Here is an 18,688-nt window from a genome sequence, read left to right as displayed (position 1 = left end):
AATTGCATAAAAATGTTTTTGCAATAAACTTCTACCATAAGGATTATTTGAAATAATAGTTACAATTGCTGAATCAGCTTCAAATAATTTTTTTTCACTAGACAGCTCTTTCAAAAGATTGCTTAAACTTTCCATTACTATGGGCCGTGGTTCGGTCTTTACTAGGTTGCAACTCAAAACTTAGCGTTTTGCTAATATTTAAAAACTTGACGTTCTGGTACTAGCTAGCAAGTCGTTAAGATAGTACCGTTAAAGAAGATTACAGGTGTATTACCTTATACCGATGTATTTGATTTTTAAATGTTGAATAAATCGTAAGAGAGAAAGAGAACATAAACCGCTATTCAGATATAGTTTTAAATATGTAGCTAACAAATGCGTCGGCCATCGAAAGACAAAGGTTATTCTCTGAGCACAGTGGGACAGCAAAGACTATATATAGAAAAGATCTGTTTGTATATATGGATATAACTTAAATACTTATTTACATTTCGGGTAGAGGAGAGCTGTGCCTCCCATTCCTAACCTCTGAATATGCTAATTAGATAATAATAGCGGTGTTCCAACTTAGGAATATATATTATGAAGTTATTCAATCGGTTAGTAACGTTTTCACCAGTTCCTTGAAAACTAAGTTTCTGTGGTGACTTTAATCACCCTCTTGCGAGAGTTTTCCATTAGATTTTGGACATTTATTGAAGACAAAATCTGTTTATATTTTACTAAATTGCCTCTTCTAATTCTTCTCTCTTGGCTGAATGCTTTCGTAACCTAAGATCTTGTATCAGTGGACTCCAAACCTCAGTGAAATTACGTTAGGAAAGACCAATCATACTTCCCGTTCCTGTCAAATACATTAAAGAAAATACTGAAAATTTCATTTGAAGGAAATACAAAAGGAGATCACTTAAAATAGCATAAATATAGTCTAGCATCATATAGCGTATCCAGACAATTTACCCTAAAATAATTTGGTCATTGTTTTTTTGCCATCGGACTAAATGTCATTGATTTTTCTTGTCACCAGATAAACTTTCATTATTTTTTCTTGTCACCGAATAAGTGGTCATTGTTTTTAGTATTACCCACCTTCCCCTCCTTTCGGATGATAGGCTAGCTTATAAGGTGTTTTCATAAACATTCTGCTCAGGCTCTAGCTAGCGCCAATGGCAAATTCCAAAGCTGAAGCTAAAGCTGTTCTTAAGGACTTTATCTGCTGGTCTTTAGACTGACTTGACTTGCTTACAGGGCGTTTTCGCTTAGGGATTCAAAGGCCAAAATCCAAGGGGTCAGAAATTGAAAAATGCTACTACAGCAACAATTTTTTAAGCACTGGTCCTTCGTGCTAAGACGAAGGTCCACAGCTAAGCAAAAACGCAACTATTGTTTAATCTTCCATTTGAAATAGAGCCATTGTTTTTATGTGTCAACGGACAAAGTTATGTTTTTTTTCTGCCATTGAACACAGGTCATTATTGTGGGTTTTCCATACCTATGAGTACTTCTAGCGCCCAATGCAAGATTGACACCCCTAGTGATTTACCTCTATTTCTAGTGAGTTTTATATTACCTAAACAAAAACAAATCACTAAATCAGCACACAAATCACTAGATTATTGAAGAAAATTACTAAATCAACGAACAACTCACTAAAATCTAGTAATTTTTTTTCCTCACCGCGTGGCAACCTTGGTCCAATGGCAAGAAGCAAAATCCAAAGCTGAGGCTCATACTATTCTTGAGGACTTTTTCTACTGGGCTTTAGACTCACCTGACACGCTTATAAGGCGTTTGCAATGGGGATTCACAGGCCAAAGTCCAATGGCTCAGAGACGAAAAGCGACAGGATTGGGCGAAATCCTGGGGCCAGCCTGTACCCTTGAACAATGGTGATCAAGTCAGTAACCTTGTTCACGTGATATGACATTTTAAATTTTTACTCTTTAAACGGCCGATTCCTTCAAAACTAACGAGCAACTAGAGCTTTTCTCTAGAAGAAAAACATCCAATTACTTAAAAAAAAAAAAATCCGATTACAATTTGCGTCATCTTTATCGCCGTAACGGCGATTTTTGAAGAATAATCGGTCCGTCTAAACATGGCATAAGGCCTGAAATTTTTTTTTCAAATTTAGCATCAAGAAGCATTTTTTTTTTTTGCATGTTTTTCTTTCTTCAATTGTTTGTGATTAAGACGGCTCCCGAACATAAGAGAGGACAGCCCAGCTTTAAATTACTCTAATACCATTCGCAACTGTATGGTCTCACGTATTTCCGAAATATTTAAGTTCATCCCTTTGAACAAATACCATAAAAAAGATTTGAGAAGAAGGACTTTTGCGGCAATTTTCCACAGCATATATTTTTTACGTTAAATCAGCGTCATTTGCGTTGTCACGAGTGTTGAAGCCGAGAAAAGCTGGAAAGTTCATACAGCACAACTACTACGCAACATTGAGAATTAACGCTACCTAAGCAAACTTCATTCAATTCTTTAATGGTTGCTAGATAGCAAGTGTGATTTTTGGTTTTGTACCCCTTGAAGGATACTTTCTAATCAGTATATTTTCCCATAAAATTCATATTTTGTCAAATAATCTTTAATTTGTTTTTATCTCTTTAATTTCTTGGACTTTGGCCAATGAATCCCCAACGAAAACGCCTTGTAAACAAGTTAAGTCAGTCTAAAGACCAGCAGATAAAGTCCTCAAGAACAGTATGAGCCTCAGCTGTGGTTTTGCTTCTTGCCATTGGACGCTAGAGAAAAACGCATAAAACCTAGGTAAAAGGTTTCTTAAAACACCTTTTTAGCAAACCTGTCATCCAAAAAGGTACTGAAAGGTGTGCAAAACCCACAATAATGACTTTCTGTTCAATGGCAAAAAAAAAACAAAAAACAACGTAACTTTGTCTGATGATTGATAAAAACGATGACACCATTTCAAATGGAAGATTAAACAATAACCTAGTTCATTTTCGCTTCGCTGTGAACCTTCGTCTTAGCAGGAGGGAGCTGACTTAAAAAGGCATTGCTGTTGTTGTATTTTAATCTCTTAGCCCTTGGATTTTGGTCTTTGAATCCCCAAGCGCAAACGTCTTGTAACTAAGTCAAGTCAGTCTAAACACCGGCAGATGAAGTCCTTAAGAACAGCTTTAGCCTCAGCTTTGGAATTTGCCATTGGCGCTAGAGCCTGAGTTGATTTTTTATTAAAATCCTTTATAAGCTATCCTCTCACCAACAGGAGGGGGGGAGGGAAGAAGTTAGAAGCATGCTAAAACCTCACTAATGACCATCTGTTCAATGGTAGAAAAACAATTATTGTTCTGAAATTGTAAAGACTATTTTTATTTCAGGTTATTAAAATGATTGAAACGAATGGGCTTTTCTTCAATTGTTTTCATATCAAAATCATCGTTTGTTCTCGAGACCCTTATGTTTTCGAGGTGGTACAATCTTGGCTGAGGGTAGGCTAATATGTATCAAGACATCCGAATCTCAGAAAAGTATTACGGGTCGTAGAGTCACTGTTTTGACCACCAAATCTATGGAAAATCTCAGAAAAATTTGCGCCATCCTCCCCTGTCCCCAGAATAATAAATAGACAAATATCTAATCAGGACTTATAAGTGGGTAACATTTTACTTCCATTTAAAAATTTTACGTATTTTATACTTTCATACACACAAACGGCAATTGACTCATTTTTCTTGCGACCAAATTACCCTTTTTTCCGTATTACCTTGCAGTAATTGTGTAATTTACCCCGATCTGTCATAGGTCAGGTCTGGCTATGTTTTTATGAGCATCATGGGCACCCATAAGGGGGAGGGGGCAAGGGGGGATCCAGCCCCCCTGGCTGAATGACATTGCCTTATATTTCTATTAATTTAAAAAACTTATTTTAACTTATTTAGTCACATTTATAAGTTTATTATTTGTCAAAATCAAAATTTTATATTAATTTTCACCTGGGGTCCCAGAATCTATATTTGTATATATTGTTCCATTTTGAATTTTTATATTGGTTTTATATATATATATATATATATATATATATATATATATATATATATATATATATATATATATATATATATATATATTGAAATTACATATTTATTTTAACATATTTCAATTTCGTTTTAACTCATTTAGTCATATTTATAAACTTATTATTTGTCTAAATCAAGATTTTACATTAATTCTCACAAGGGAGCCCAAAACCCAAGGATTTTACAGAAGGTCTCTAAAAACTCGGTATGGTACTATGAACAGCAACGTGAACACTGTAGACTGTAGCGTCTTCTTTTTCCAAACATGACAACATTTAATACCGCGCGTACTGACCCTGGGAATACATCAGAACCTTAGTTAAGTTGCTAGTAGTCGGACAAAAAAAAAAAAAAATCCATAATCTTGTGTGGTTTTAAATCTGTGTCACTTATTTTTAATCGAGAATATAGCCTTTGTCGATACTGTATATTCTGTTATTGTGAACGTGAAAAATCATAAAAAAATATGAAAGAGATACAGAATGTCCTCTGCGGGAGTTCCTTAATATTCGTAGTTTATTTTAAGGGAAAAGCAATGGTAAAAAGACTGAAAAACACTCAGTCTAAAATTGATGTGATTAACTTAGAAGCAAAAAAGATGCAAAAGCCAAGGCGAAAGATTTTTTTTTCGATGCATCCCTTTAAAAACACAAACTACCAAAGCTGCACGCACTTACTGGTATCAGATATACTTTTCTCCCAGTTCCAGATCACAGTACTTACTCCTCCTCCCCGCGATTAAATTGGTAGTCCTGCACTTGGCAATTGAAGCAGGGATCACCTTAGCGTTTTGGTTTCTATTTATCCTTAGATTTTAATGTCAAGTCAAATTATATTTTGTATATGCATAGTGAAATTCACCCAAAAAATCTCTCCGAACGACGAAGAAAGACCTGCTTAATAATGAAAATATTTTAATCAAATATAGTTAATTAAAGACAAATTTGTTTGACTTCATGCTCAAATGTATTTACGTTCTTTGAACTCTAAATACATAAGTAATCACACACAGACATAAATCCACAGAGGATGGTAAGAACAATAATAATCTAAGCCAGCAATATATTGTTCACAACTCTTTTCTCAAATGTTCAGTCTATGCAGTCAATCTTTGACAGGTCATCTCTGAAATTTTCGTATTGTCCGAAATAGTTGAATAGTTACCGAATTATCAAGGAATAAAACAAAAGTATGAGAAGATTTCCAAAGAAAATATGCAGGCACTTTCAAACAGTTTTGAGTAATTGAACCATAATCCAAGAGTAATCAATGATAATATTAATAAGAACTTAAAAAAGGAGCTTATGAAAATATATACAAAAAAAAAATATACTTTTCGTTAAGATTTCAAAATTTTTTCGCTTTATCATAAAATTCATTACCATAATTTTCAAGCTCCTAACTACGAAAAAGCAAAATTTCGTATTCATTTTATCATGGGTATGTTTTTTTTATTCTTTTTTTAACGGGTGATTGTATTGAACCAGCAGTTGTAGTGTTTTGGGAGGGAGATCATTCTCGTTTGTTCTAGTGCCCTTTCCAAAAGTAAAAAATAATCGGACAGCAACTAGCCCCCCCCCCCAACCTAACAGCACCTTCCCCCTGGGGTCTGTTGTGGTCAAGCGTGGTGTCATGTCAAAGTTTCAATGTAGTAATTTCAATAAATAAGGTAAAAATATAAAATAAGTTTTTTTTAAACTGATACAAAAGGCAAACTTTAGCACAAAGAGCGGGGAGTTGAGAAGACTGTCATAACCCGCCATATTCCGGATAACCCTGGACATGATAAAACAAAAAAGAACAGAAAGGAAAATTTTTACAGATAAGTTTTCAAATGACAGTAAGAGCATAAAGAGCCCAGTGTTCAGAGGGCAGCAGCCCCGTTTATACATAGGATAATTAATGCTTGTTTTAATTTTTAATACCGCTCTTTACTTTCATTCCAAAAAAATAGTTTTTTTTTAATTTCATTAATTTTAAAGCCATTCATTTCAAAGAACAAAGGAACTTACTTTTCCAACAGTAACCCAATATACTCCTTGATTAAAAATTTCGTTGAAAAGTTGTTGCGATCGCAAGGCTTGGTTTACGATAACAGACTTTCCCCCACCAGCCATGCAATAAACAGGCAAAATTGCATCGTCACCATGCATTGCCAAGATTCCTTCTTGCACTTTCAGAACCTAATAAAATACAACTGAATAAGTAAACAAGCAATTTTAGTATCCACTAAAAATAGATCGTAGGCTTTAACAAGATCTGAATAAGCAAATTAAGAGGAATACAGCTATCAGACTTAATAACAGCAAGGGGAAAATGGTGGGCATCCTGCTCATGGACAAGTGCTTGTAACAATCCAATTATACCCCCCCTCCCTTCTCCTTCCATAAAGGCCAATAAGGGGTAGATTCCAGGCAGCAATGGCATTTTGGGAAGCTTGTATTACCAAGGTCCTAAGTGGTACAAATCAATGGGCGGTCATAGTCACAATTATAATGAACCACTAACAACTAATTTTGCTCGATATATTATTAGAAATCAGAATTCTTTGGCATTTTGCTATGCTGTTAGGGCATAACAGCTTTATTCTGCAATACCATCAATCAATTTTTTTTAATTTTTAAATAAGCATATATTTTGAAGTTTCAGCGTTTTTTCCTTGCATATTAAATAAGTTTATTACAACAGACAAGACACTTATAACTCAATTGCAACTAGGCTCTTTTTAATCTAGGAAAATCGACTACCATTCAATTAAAATTCATTTGGTAACACAGAATAGAATTGAATTTTATTTTTGAAATTTCTATCACAGCATGGTTGCCGCATTTGAATTTTCCGTCAAAAAGCACAAGCATATATACATATTTCATATCGAACGAACTTGACCATCACGTCAGAAATAATTCATTGTACTAAGTACATAAAAAAAGAAAAAGAGTCAATACTTAGTTAAAAAGTCAAGAAGTCAAAAACAAATAGATAACAATAAAATTAATGATTCTACAGCTCAACAAAACTCGGAACGAAACTCTTGCGATATCTTTCATGTTCCCGGCCAACAGGGTGAGCTTGAACTTGCCTAGTAGATAATGATATGGAACGGGGATGGGAGTCAGTTTGGGACTTTTTGGGATTTTATACGGGAAGGTCTATTGCGAGCGGGATGCTAGGGTTCGGGGATGATGGAACGTAATCGGTGAACAGACAGGGTCTTGGTACTGAAACGAAGGCACAGGAGTTTCCTTCTCCCGGCCAACAGGGCGAGCTTGAACTTGCCTAGTAGATAATGATATGGAACCTTCCCTTCACCATTTTTATTTCGAAGTGCTCGTTTTTGGACATTTTAAATCATGTAGAAATGCTCTGACAGGATAAAAGCACAATACAGTAGGAGAAGATCCTTAGGGAAAACGAAAATTTTATCAAAAGTTTTAGAAGGGAAACCGAAGGCGAAGCTTGTTTGAGGATGTTTTGAACATGGCCGTCCCACTTTAAGTCAGCAAGAATTGTCACCCCACGTAGTTTAATGTCTGTGACACAGATTTTGGGAGGAATGGGGTTTGTGAAAGTGGGGGATGATTTAAAAAAAATAACTGTCATAACTGACGATTTATTAGGGTTTACTCTCATCTTCGACAAAGAAGCCTCCTGTGTGATATCGTCAAGTAATGTCATAATTGAGCTTTTAATATTTCGTCAACAAACCTCAAGTGCAGACAGGTCGTCCACATATTTCCGTCACTCTGTGTGGTGAGTCATGAGGCTATTAACCATTATAAGGAATAAACTGAGACCCATCAGAGTTCCCTGGGACACCCCACAAAAGATAGAAAGGGGATCGGAATAAACATTTTTATATTCAAGCACTTGAGAATGAGTTGTTAAAGAGGAGGCAACAATTTTAACTAGATAGGGACTCACTTGAAACTCCGTCAGCAGTTTATTTACAAGGATATTGTGGTCAATTAGGTCAAACGCTTTCTGGAAATCAATTGATAAAATATTCAACCAGGCTTTTCATAAGTTGTAAGTCAATAAGTTCAAGAATCCCAATAAGTTCAAAGCTTCCTCTTTTTTTCCGAGGCGAAAAAGTTTTAGTTTAAAATGGATTAGTCCTTTTATTTGTTTCATTAATGTAAGGTTTATCTGAGGAACATACCTTCTTGGTAACCTCTGGGAAACAATTTTGGTAATTTGTCATTAATTTTGTTTGAAACAAAGGAACCTTTGAATTAAGATTTATACACAACAAAACATCATCCCGACTCTAAGACATGATCCAAGATCCAAAATTAAAAAGACCTTGACTTGTTATTGGCCGGCACGAAAATTCAGAAACTGAGTAATTTGTTTTAAAAATTAGCAATGGATTCAAATGAAGCATAAAATGATAGCTACCACCGAGGGGGGAGGGGAGGGCTGTTGGAAAATTGTAAAAGGTTTTAAGGTTGGTGCAAATAACATCCAAACTGGTTCTACCTTCTGTAGTAGGGAAATCAACAAATTGCTTAAGCTTCTGATCTTTCCACAGATAATTAAGACAGTTCCTTTGCGTCTCCTGCTATAAAGATGCCCGCATTTGGATACTCTGTCGTCACTAAGTCAAGACTTGCTTGCAACTTGTCATGAAAATTACGACGAGAACAAGCATTCTGTCCGGGGGAATAATAAAATGAGCAAATTATTAAATTAGTGCAAGGCCACGGTAGGCATTTGGGCTTAATAGATATCCAAGTGATTTCATCGCAATCATCTAGTCCTGGTAAATGGATAAGGGTAGGAGATAGGCAACCCTTTGCGAAAATCATTACTCCTCCTCCTTTTTTCCCAAGTGTGTGGTCTACCGGGCGTAGCTTAATAAACTCCTGAAAACCAGTCCTTTTAAGGAGATCTGGATTTTGTGGCTGGACTTCAGTAACTGCAATTATATCAATCATGGTTCAATTTATGCCGTTGCTTCTAGCCACTGTATAAAGAAAATATAACAGTAAGTTCACCGCAGATGATTTCTGGCTCTTCATTCTCGGTGCGTACAAACTGCTCAATGCGTCAATCAATGAGATATGGTTCGAAATTGTATTATTCGTAATTGCGAAAGCAGAAAGAAACTTGGTGAGCCGGCCAAGTGGTTTGCAACTGTCCCATATCACAGGTATGACTTATTTTATATACAAATTATGAGTTAATCTATTATTTATGTACAATGGACTTAACTGATTGGCCTTTGTAGGATTTCTAAAAAAGGGGGCAGGGGGTTGATTTAATTTGCGAAAATAGTCAAAATTTCATAGTGGACAGGGATCCACGAAGTGGCGGGAGTATTTGCCACAAAATTGTTTACCAAAAAGGGGCAATATATATATATATATATATATATATATATATATATATATATATATATATATATATATATATATATATATATATATATATATATATATATATATATATATATATATATATATATATATATATATATGTATATATATATATATATATATATATATATATATATATATATATATATATATATATATATATATATATATATATTTATATCGGCGTGAACTGACAGCTCCTTTCATGTGATCTGCCATCAGCGGTCCAATTACCCTGGAACGCGTATTTTCGCAGAAACTTTCCCAAAATACCTTTGAAACCAACTCGAGACTTCGGAGCCTACTTGTAATTCCTAAAAACATCTAATAATAAAATTGCACTACTAATTACCAATTTTCATATATGTATTGGAATAAATTGATTTAAAATTAGTTTCTTTAAAATTTAGTGTTCCCGTATTGAAGGCAAGTTTCGCCTCCGAGGGAGATCCGGCTTGTCAAGCCGTGAAAAGATCTAATGTCGCTTATGTTTCTATGTTCTCTAGGGCACTTACACATCAGGCCAGGTTTTTATAATGAGTGAGATAGGGAATGATCATACTGTCTAATATTTATATACTGTGCTTCTAACTCAACTAACTTTTCAAATTCAAACTTTCGGCGTTCGTAAGGAAGAAAACGGGGAAATGATAAGTTTTTTTTTTATCAAACTCTTTAACAACAGATTTCTTCAAAAAAGCTCTAGCTAATCAATCAATCGGCAATATTCTTGCCTGTTAGACATTCTTCATTCTGCCTCAAATAAAATAGCCATTTTTTCTCAAATAATTTTTCCACAAACAATATAGTAATATTTTTGTTCCCAGTATTACCAAGATTTGAACATTGATCCATTAAACTAAAGTTTTTAAAAAGATTTTTAAAGTTTTAAAGCTTCTGTATTAGCATTGCAAAAAAAATCTCTTACAAGGATTTATTCACGACCTTCTTGTTTGATACAAAATCCTTCAAACAAGTTCCTAAGACTGTCTTTAAATTATGTCTCAAGAAATGTCATTATTGTGGCCCCTTGTACCCTTCTTTCTTCTTCTGTTTCAGCAAACGTAGGCTTTTCGGTCGAGACTCTTCAGCCATTTTCCCTTTGACTCACTCTCTGAGTTGGAATGAGCTACTACAAGTGGTTGCTCCTTATTTAACTTGAATCTGATTAGATATCTTTTGATTATAGGAGTTGAAATATCAGAGTATATACATTGAGTTCTGTGCTCTGTGTGAGCATATGGTCAGCTAGACTCTTAGCTGATAGTGAGATTTTGTGGTCTTTGAAGCACTTTAACAGTTTACATTGCAGGGTATGCTGTGCAGACGTCAGTATATTATATTCAAATAGGCAATGTTCAATTGTTTAAATTTATATATTGCAATGTCTGCAAAGAGGGGATGAGGGAATTGAGTCACTTGAATTTAGTGCATTTGAGCCTGACCGATTTCTACGATATATTTTAGAGAGGTCCTTATTGGGGAAGGGAGATAAATTTTGTTTATTCTTATTTAACATTACCTCTGATTATCTCCAGCGATATACATCATAGTTGCAGCAGCAGCTGCAACCTAGTAAAGAGCAAACCACAGCCCATAGTAACCAAAAGTCAAAAAACGCGCTTTGACAAAAATACATAGTAAAAACAATTGCCATCTGACACTGATTCAGGAATGGTAACTATTATTTCAGTTCGTCTTGAAAGTAAAAGTTTGTTGCGAAACAAATTTATGGCGATTTCGAAAAAAGCCTGAAACCCCTTGAAAATGGCGTCAGATCAAAATGAAAAGTGTATCACCATGGTCGAAAACTTTATACACATAGATTACAGTCCCCCTCCTTGAAAAACAAGGAAAATGACTTGTAGCAATGATGTGTCTCCCGTTTTTTTTTTACTAGCAGGGCTAGGGGGTGACCCGAAAATCGTAGAGAGATGTATAATAGCTCATTCAAACGGAAATTAAATTTGCTCGAGCCCTTTTTAAGTGACCAAAAAGATTGAAAGATCTTAAGCCGAACTGACCAGCCATGACAAAAAACCAACAAAGAGAAAAATCTCTCAAAAAAACAAAAACAAACAAACGAGACTGTGGCCAGTGGAGAGAAAATAAAAAAACAGAAACAAAGCAACGCGGATATTTCGCCTTTATACGAACAAGGAGTATTCAGCACTAAAGAAGAACAAGATAAAAAAAACAAGATAACCCTAACAAAAACTAACCAAAAAACCAAAAAAAAAACAAAAATGTACAAACGGCGCAAACTGAACCACGTAGGGATAAGATGCAATATAGAGTTACTTCAGAGAGGACACCAGAGTAACTGAGGAAAAATAAAAAAAATGTAAATTACATTAATTATTCAGTTGCGAAATAATCCTTTTGTTAGCTATTACTGAAGCAAATCGTTTTGGTCTAGCAGGTAAAATAGTCCCCTGGTGATTATTTAAAATCTTTACTCCCTTATTAACTGTTGATTCACTCTTTAGAAGGTTATCATAAATTGGGTCAATATTTAAATTACCCGTATCCCTGTTTATGGAAAGGTTAGCAAACATATATTTTTTAATTTCTATGGCTTCCCTGGCCCATTGGGTGTACCCCTTATCATTAGAAATAGCCAAGGCTTCATCAAATTTTACAAAATGATCTAGTTGAAGCCAAATATGCTCTGCTAAAGCTGAAACGAAAGTTTCTGGAGGCTTGCTTAATTGTAGGGTTTTTTCTATTGAATTTCGGTGTTCAATAAACCTTTCAACAAATTGTTGGTGAGTCCTACCAATATAGAACTTACCACAAGAACACGGAATTTTATACACCCCACTTACTAAATTTCCCCGAGTTAAATCCTTACCAGAACTAAAAAAACTACCCATTGGCCTCCGCGATTGGAAACATGTATCAATACCAAATTTACGTAAAACCCGTGAAAGTTTCTCCCCCAAACCAGGTACATATGGTTATGAAATGAAGCTTTTTGATACAACTAAATCTGAAGACTGAGAAACCTCAATAACCCTACTATTATGTTTAACCCGTCTATTTTCAATTTCTTTATCAGTGAACTTAATCTGATATATATTACAAAAAAACAGATTTCTCAAGTAGAACAAGTCTGAATCCAGAAAGTCCTTGTCAACCAGTATAACGGATTGATAAACTAGTGAAAGGAAATCCCCCAAGGTCACCTAACGCGGTTTTATAGACTGACAATTTAAGTACCTCTTTGTGTACTTTAGCTTTCGATCAATTGAGACCAGTACATGGAGATCACTTTTAATTAATAAAATATCCAAAAAAGGTAATTTATTATTATCCTCCAACTCAACTGTAAATTTAATATTATTATCAAAACTATTTAAATGCTTACAAAATAGGTCTAAGAAGCCCAATCCATGTTTCCAAATGCACACCACATCATCCATGAACCTATCCCAGAAGCAAGGGGAGATTCTAAAACTATTTATAGCGAAGGATTCAATGGCATCTATGAATAGATTTTACAATAAGGGAGAAAGAGAAGCCGCCATTGGAAACCCAAAAAATTTGTCTATAAAAATCCCCTCAAAAACGAAAACAGAAAAAAAATTTATTTACAAGAATAATTGGTCTCATAATGACATCAATATCCAAACTGGCTAACCTCACATCCTGTACTAAATTAGAGTGTTTTTCTAATTTACTTTTTGAAATATCCTCGCATCTTTTTAAATCACAATTTGAATACATGGACACAACATCAAAACTGCAAAGAATTGAACTCTCCTCCAGCGTGAAATTGCGCAATTTATTAGTAAGATCCGTCAAATTTTTTAAATATGATTTTTTTGGTCCTAAAAGTGGACGCAAATCTACTGACAACCATTTTCCTAATTTTGAAACATTTGACAGAAAAGTTGACACAATGGGACAGAGGGGGGGATCCAGTCTTATGAATCTTAGGTAGACGCTAGATCTTGGGTGCCGAACAATCCCTAGGATAATATTTGTTATAAAACTGTGGGGTAATGTGAAAATTATTTTTCATTGATTCTAATTCCTTTCTTGTTGATTTTACATATTTATCTGTAGGATAAAAATCAATTTTATTGTATGTAATAGTGTCCGAAATAATTGTATTCATTTTATTCCTATAATCTTCAGTGTTCATTATTCAGATCGTGTTTCCCTTATCAGCGCTAGTGATAGTAAGTAATTTATCCTTTTTCAAATAATATAGTATTTTAATGACATTTTTTTGTGAAATGTCTTTAACAATTAAGTTCATATTAAAGGTGTTTAGTTTTCTTACGATCTCAGCTTTGAGTTCTTGAAGAGTATAAACCTTATCTATAGAAGCCATAATTCCTGACTCCACCTTTGAAATTATTTTTGAATAGGGGACTGGTGTTGGAAAAAAAAACTTAGAACCCTTCGACAAAACGGCCTCCTGTTGAATACTAAGATGATTAGAAGACAAATTCTTAATTGCTGGACCCAGACAATGACGAGGATAAAAAACATCTGAATCTAAAATTCTCAAACAAAAGTTTATTAAACTTGTCAACCAAACGAACCTTGGACAAATGAAAATCATGGCGAAAAGATCTAATGGCCATCTCTTTGTTGTTTTTTTACCAAAAAGATTGGAGGGCAACTAGCCCCCCTCCCCCCCCCCAAAGTTATCCAATCACAATTTTGAAATGGCCATTTTGTTCAACATAGTTCAAAGGTCAAATATCTTTGGTTTTAGTGATGATACGACCCTCCATAGTCCCTGGGTAAAGGGCTGCACACTATCGGTATCGGACGTATTTATATAACGCGTATCGTTGTGAACGTATTGGTATCGCAGGTATCTAGACAGATTTTCAATAGCTCATATAAAATATATTGCTCATATCACATCCAGGGGCGTAATTTCGTCAAAATACTAGGGGGGGGGGGGCAAAGTCCAAGCCAATTTATATCTCTCATTTAATAGTAATAATACGACCCCTCTAGTTTGCGGATCTTTTTCTATCCCGTCGGTTCCTTCTTTCCGGTGGTTGGGTATCAACGTTAGTAAGACATTAAAATCTTTTCGAACGCTCGTCGTCGCTGATTGCAAGAAGAAAATTCAGTTACGTTATTCTAAAATTGTTGCAAATCCAGGTAGATACAATAGAAAGTCTCTTGCTAAATTATATTCGGTTTTTACAGATCACTCGGTTTTGTTTCTGTCTGGAATTTACTTTATTTTTCACCAAAAAGACATCAGATCAGTTCATTCATATTATTTCCGGTTTTCCCGCTTTCTATTGTATCTGCCTCCATGGTATAGAAATCGGAATCTCATATCTGTTTATGATTTTCCGATTATTGGGTCAAAGCTTACGGAACTTGCCGGCAAATTACCCCAGTCTACATATAAGAATCTGCCGGCCCACAGTGGCCTAACTCGTTTGCTGTAGTTTCTGTTCTTTTTTGTTGTTGTTTGAAGTGTTTTTTTTTCGCAATTGTAATTTAAATTCGTTATTTTCATGAACAGATAATATTCAAACATTTCAAATATGAAGTTATAAATTATTAAATTATGCTCCATTATGTCCTGGTCCGCTGTATTAAGTCTTGGTCCGTTGTCATAAATAGTTTCTTTTTTTTTCTTTTTTTTTGTGTTTTGTATCTTGAATTTTTTTTTTTTTTTATTCTGCTTTTGTGAAGTTTTTAAGTTTTATGCACTCATGTATGTAGTGTATTATCTACTTGTTTCATTATACTCCACAATTATCATTTTTGTATATGATGTGGGTTAAAAACAAATTATTATTATTATAGAGGCAAAGATATACTGAAGAAAACTTATCTGTTTCTCTGGATGCTTGAATTATGCAGGCTTATTTTAGTTTTGACAAGGTTTTTTTGCAGAAACTAAATGTCAGCAGAGGGTAAAATGAGGTCTGGGGGGGGGGGCAAACTTGGGTCTGGAGGGGGTAGTTGCCTCCCCCAGCCCCATATCAAATTAAGCCCCTTTCTACGTCCTTCCTATAAATTCCACCATCAGCAAGTTCCAACTAAAAACAGCACTTTTAGCGCCATGTCTCAAGTAGAAAAGCTGGGTTTAGTGGGCTACCATTACTTTTTACAGTGACGTTTAATGGCTCATTTGAAACCTACTGCTCATATCTACGTGATGTTTATCAATTTTACCATCCGTAAATGTGATATAGTATTATAAACAAACTCTTTTGATGTCACTTCTTAAGTAGAAAAGCTTGGAAGTATAAAACGATATCATCATGGTAATATTTATGGTCCAAAACCCTTAACCGGAGGTTTGCAAGAACACCTCCCGTATGTTCCTCCTCCAAGCCCCCTTAATAAGTTAAGCAATTAAGGTGCAAACACCAACATATCCAACTAGGTTATAGAAGCGTGGTTCTGTTGGTTCAGCATTCACTTAGAAGTAGAGCGGCTTGCGTTCGACTCATGCTTGTTTTTGTTTTTTTCAATCATGGTTTTCTCCCTTCTATACGATTATTTTCAGATAATTTCACTCCTTTTGTAAATGTGATACACTCATTTTTTTCACGCATGTCCCAAGAAGGTATTTGGTCAAGCATTTTGATTCAAAAGGGAATAGAGGTCATCCAGTCCATGGTTTGCAACGTTATTATGAGTAGATCATTAAATTCATACCAACGAGTAGCGTGATTTTGTCAATATCCTGTGTGTGTGTGTGGGGGGGGGGGTCAATGTTGGAGCCAATTCTCCCAAATCGAGTGAAACTGACAAAGAAACTGAAAAACGAGCCGTATAGTAATAAAAAAAATGTAAAGATATACTAAAGAAAACTTACCTGTTTCAGTGGATGCTTGAATTATGCAGGCTTATCTTAGTTTTGACAACATTTTTGGAGAAACTAAATTTGAGCTGGGAAGGGGGGGGGGGTAAAATAAGGTCTGGGAGGAGAATGCAATTCCCCTCCCGGACCTCAGTATTTTCTTCTCAGTTGGTAATTCTTCCCAAAATTTTTGAAATGAAAACAAGCTTAGTTTGTAATACCATATATCGTGCCTACACAAGATTAAATAAAAAGAACAAGTTTTTTTTACCTGAAAGTAAGGAGTGACATTAAAACTTAAAACGAACAGAAATTATTCTGTATATGAAAGGGGCTGTCCCCTCCTCAACGCATCGCTCTTTATACTAAAGTTTTTAATTGTTTAAAAAAATAGAGTTGTGAGAAAGAGTCAAACTTTAACGCAAAGAGCGAGGCGTTGAGGAGGGGACAGCCCCTTTCATCTATGGAATAATTTCTGTTTGTTTTAAGTTTTAATGTCACTCCTTACTTTCAGTAAAAAAAACTTGTTTTTTTTAATTAATTTCTGAACGTTTTTTAATTAACGCAGGTTTTGATTTTGGCTCACCGTACATGAATAATTAAAACGAAACTTGCATATTAATTTTACTTTTTTTTGGGTAAATGGCTTTCTCGAAAGTTGTTCGATTTTATTTACGAACGTTTTTATTAGTAATAAATATACGTAACTTGCGAATTAACTTACGTAGCGAAATTCTATATTCATATATTTTTAATAGGTATATCAGGGGTTTGCCCTCTAGTCAATACCTCGCTTTTTACGCTAAAGTTCGAATTTTGTTCCAATTCTTTAAAAAATGACCCCTTAATCACAAAGGCCGTTAATTAGAATAAATAGGTCTTATGAAAGTACTAAAACAACTTTAGCATAAAGAGCGAGGTATTCACTAGGAGGCGAACCCAATCGTATACGTAATAATTTCTGGTCGCTTTAAGTTTTGATGTTGCTCCTTACTTTCAGTTGAAAATCTAGTTTTTTTTTTTAATTTAATCTCTGATGTTTTTTAAATAATGCTGGGAAATCTTGTTCCCCTTTCATAGCAATGTCCCTTCCCCCAGGGAAAACTTCCTCCATGTAAAGATCCTCCTACGTAACCAAAGACCCTCCCACCCCCACTACCAGACAAATTCCCCCTGAAAACGTCTGTACACTTCCCAATAACCAATCCTATATTTAAACATTGGGCAAACTTCATAACTTGCAGCCCTTCCCCCGGGGACTGTGGGGAATTAAGTCATCCTCAAAGACATAGTTATTATATTTTTTTATCATTCTGAACAAAGTGGCTATCTCAAAATTTTGATCGGGTGACTTTGGGAAAAAAATGAGCGTGGGAGGGGGCCTAGTTGCCCTCCATTTTTTTGGTCACTTGCGCACCAGTAGTTGAAAGGTCCGGGAATTACATCTTGGAGGATGACACTCCCCCACAGCCCTCAGGGTAAGGGCTGTAAGTTATGACCTGGGGGCATATAAGGTTTATTGAAAGCTTTGTCGTAGAAACTTGAAAAAGGGCTCATTCGATTGGAAATTCAAAGGGCTAGTGCCTTTCTTAATAGTCGAAAGTGATTGGAGGGCAACTAACCCCCCTATCACGCCGACATTTTCCCAAAACACATCCAATCCAAATTTTTAGATCAGCTATTTTGTTCAACGTAGTTAAAAGTTTTAGAAATTAGGTCTTTGAGGATGATAACCCCCTCAGAGCCCTCGGGGCAAGGGTTGTAAGTTATGCCCTGGGGGTATATAAGGTTTTTACAGATAGTGATTTTGTAGAAACTTCAAAAAAGGGCTCATTCGATTGGAAATTAGAAGGGCTTGTGCCCTTTTTAATAGCAAAATTTTGATTGGGTGACTTCGGGAAAGAATGAGTGTAGGAGGGGGCCAAGTTGCCCTCCAATTTTTTTGGTCATTTAAAAAGGGCACTATAACTTTTAATTTCAGTTCGAATGAGCCCTCTCACGATATTCTAGGACTACTGGATCAATACGAGCACCCCTGAAAAAAAAAACAAATAAACATGTATCCTTGATCTCTCCTCAGGCAAAAAACTCAAAATTCTACATTTTTGCAGATAGGAGCTTGAAACTTCTATAGTAGGTTTCTCTGATACGCTGAATCTGATGGCGTGATTTTCATTAAACTTCTGTGACTTTTAGGGGTTGTTTCCCTCTGTTTTAGGAAATCAGGCAAATTTCTCAGGCGCGTAACTTTTGATGGGTAGGACTAAACTTGATGATACTTATATATTTGAAATCAGCATAAAAATATAATTCTTCTGATGCATCTGTTGGTATCAAAATTCAGAGTTTCGGGTTTCCGTTTTGTAGAGCTTCGGTTACTATTGAGCTGGGTCTATCCTTACTTACGTAAGCCTACCACGAAATGTTTGAAAAACTGAAAAGATGTAAAATCT

General features: G+C 35.2%; 1 protein-coding gene across 6 annotated transcripts in view; it reads right to left on the bottom strand.

Annotated features, from left to right (window-relative positions):
• Positions 1 to 18,688, bottom strand: part of LOC148955079 (uncharacterized) — a 165,651-nt gene that overhangs the window by 129,366 nt on the left and 17,597 nt on the right. For all 6 annotated transcript variants that reach the window (XM_089100113.1, XM_089100123.1, XM_089100080.1 and 3 more), the window contains exon 3: positions 6,065 to 6,235. In XM_089100113.1, the coding sequence (XP_088956239.1) occupies positions 6,065 to 6,235 (171 nt within the window). The remainder of the gene's footprint in view (positions 1 to 6,064; positions 6,236 to 18,688) is intronic.

This window comes from Artemia sp. Qi Xiang Cuo, chromosome 2, assembly GCF_049724085.1.
Source record: "Artemia sp. Qi Xiang Cuo chromosome 2, ASM4972408v1, whole genome shotgun sequence".
Lineage (NCBI taxonomy): Eukaryota > Metazoa > Arthropoda > Branchiopoda > Anostraca > Artemiidae > Artemia > Artemia sp. Qi Xiang Cuo.
The sequence above is the reverse complement of the archived record's forward strand: the minus strand, read 5'-3'. Positions and strand labels throughout refer to the sequence as shown.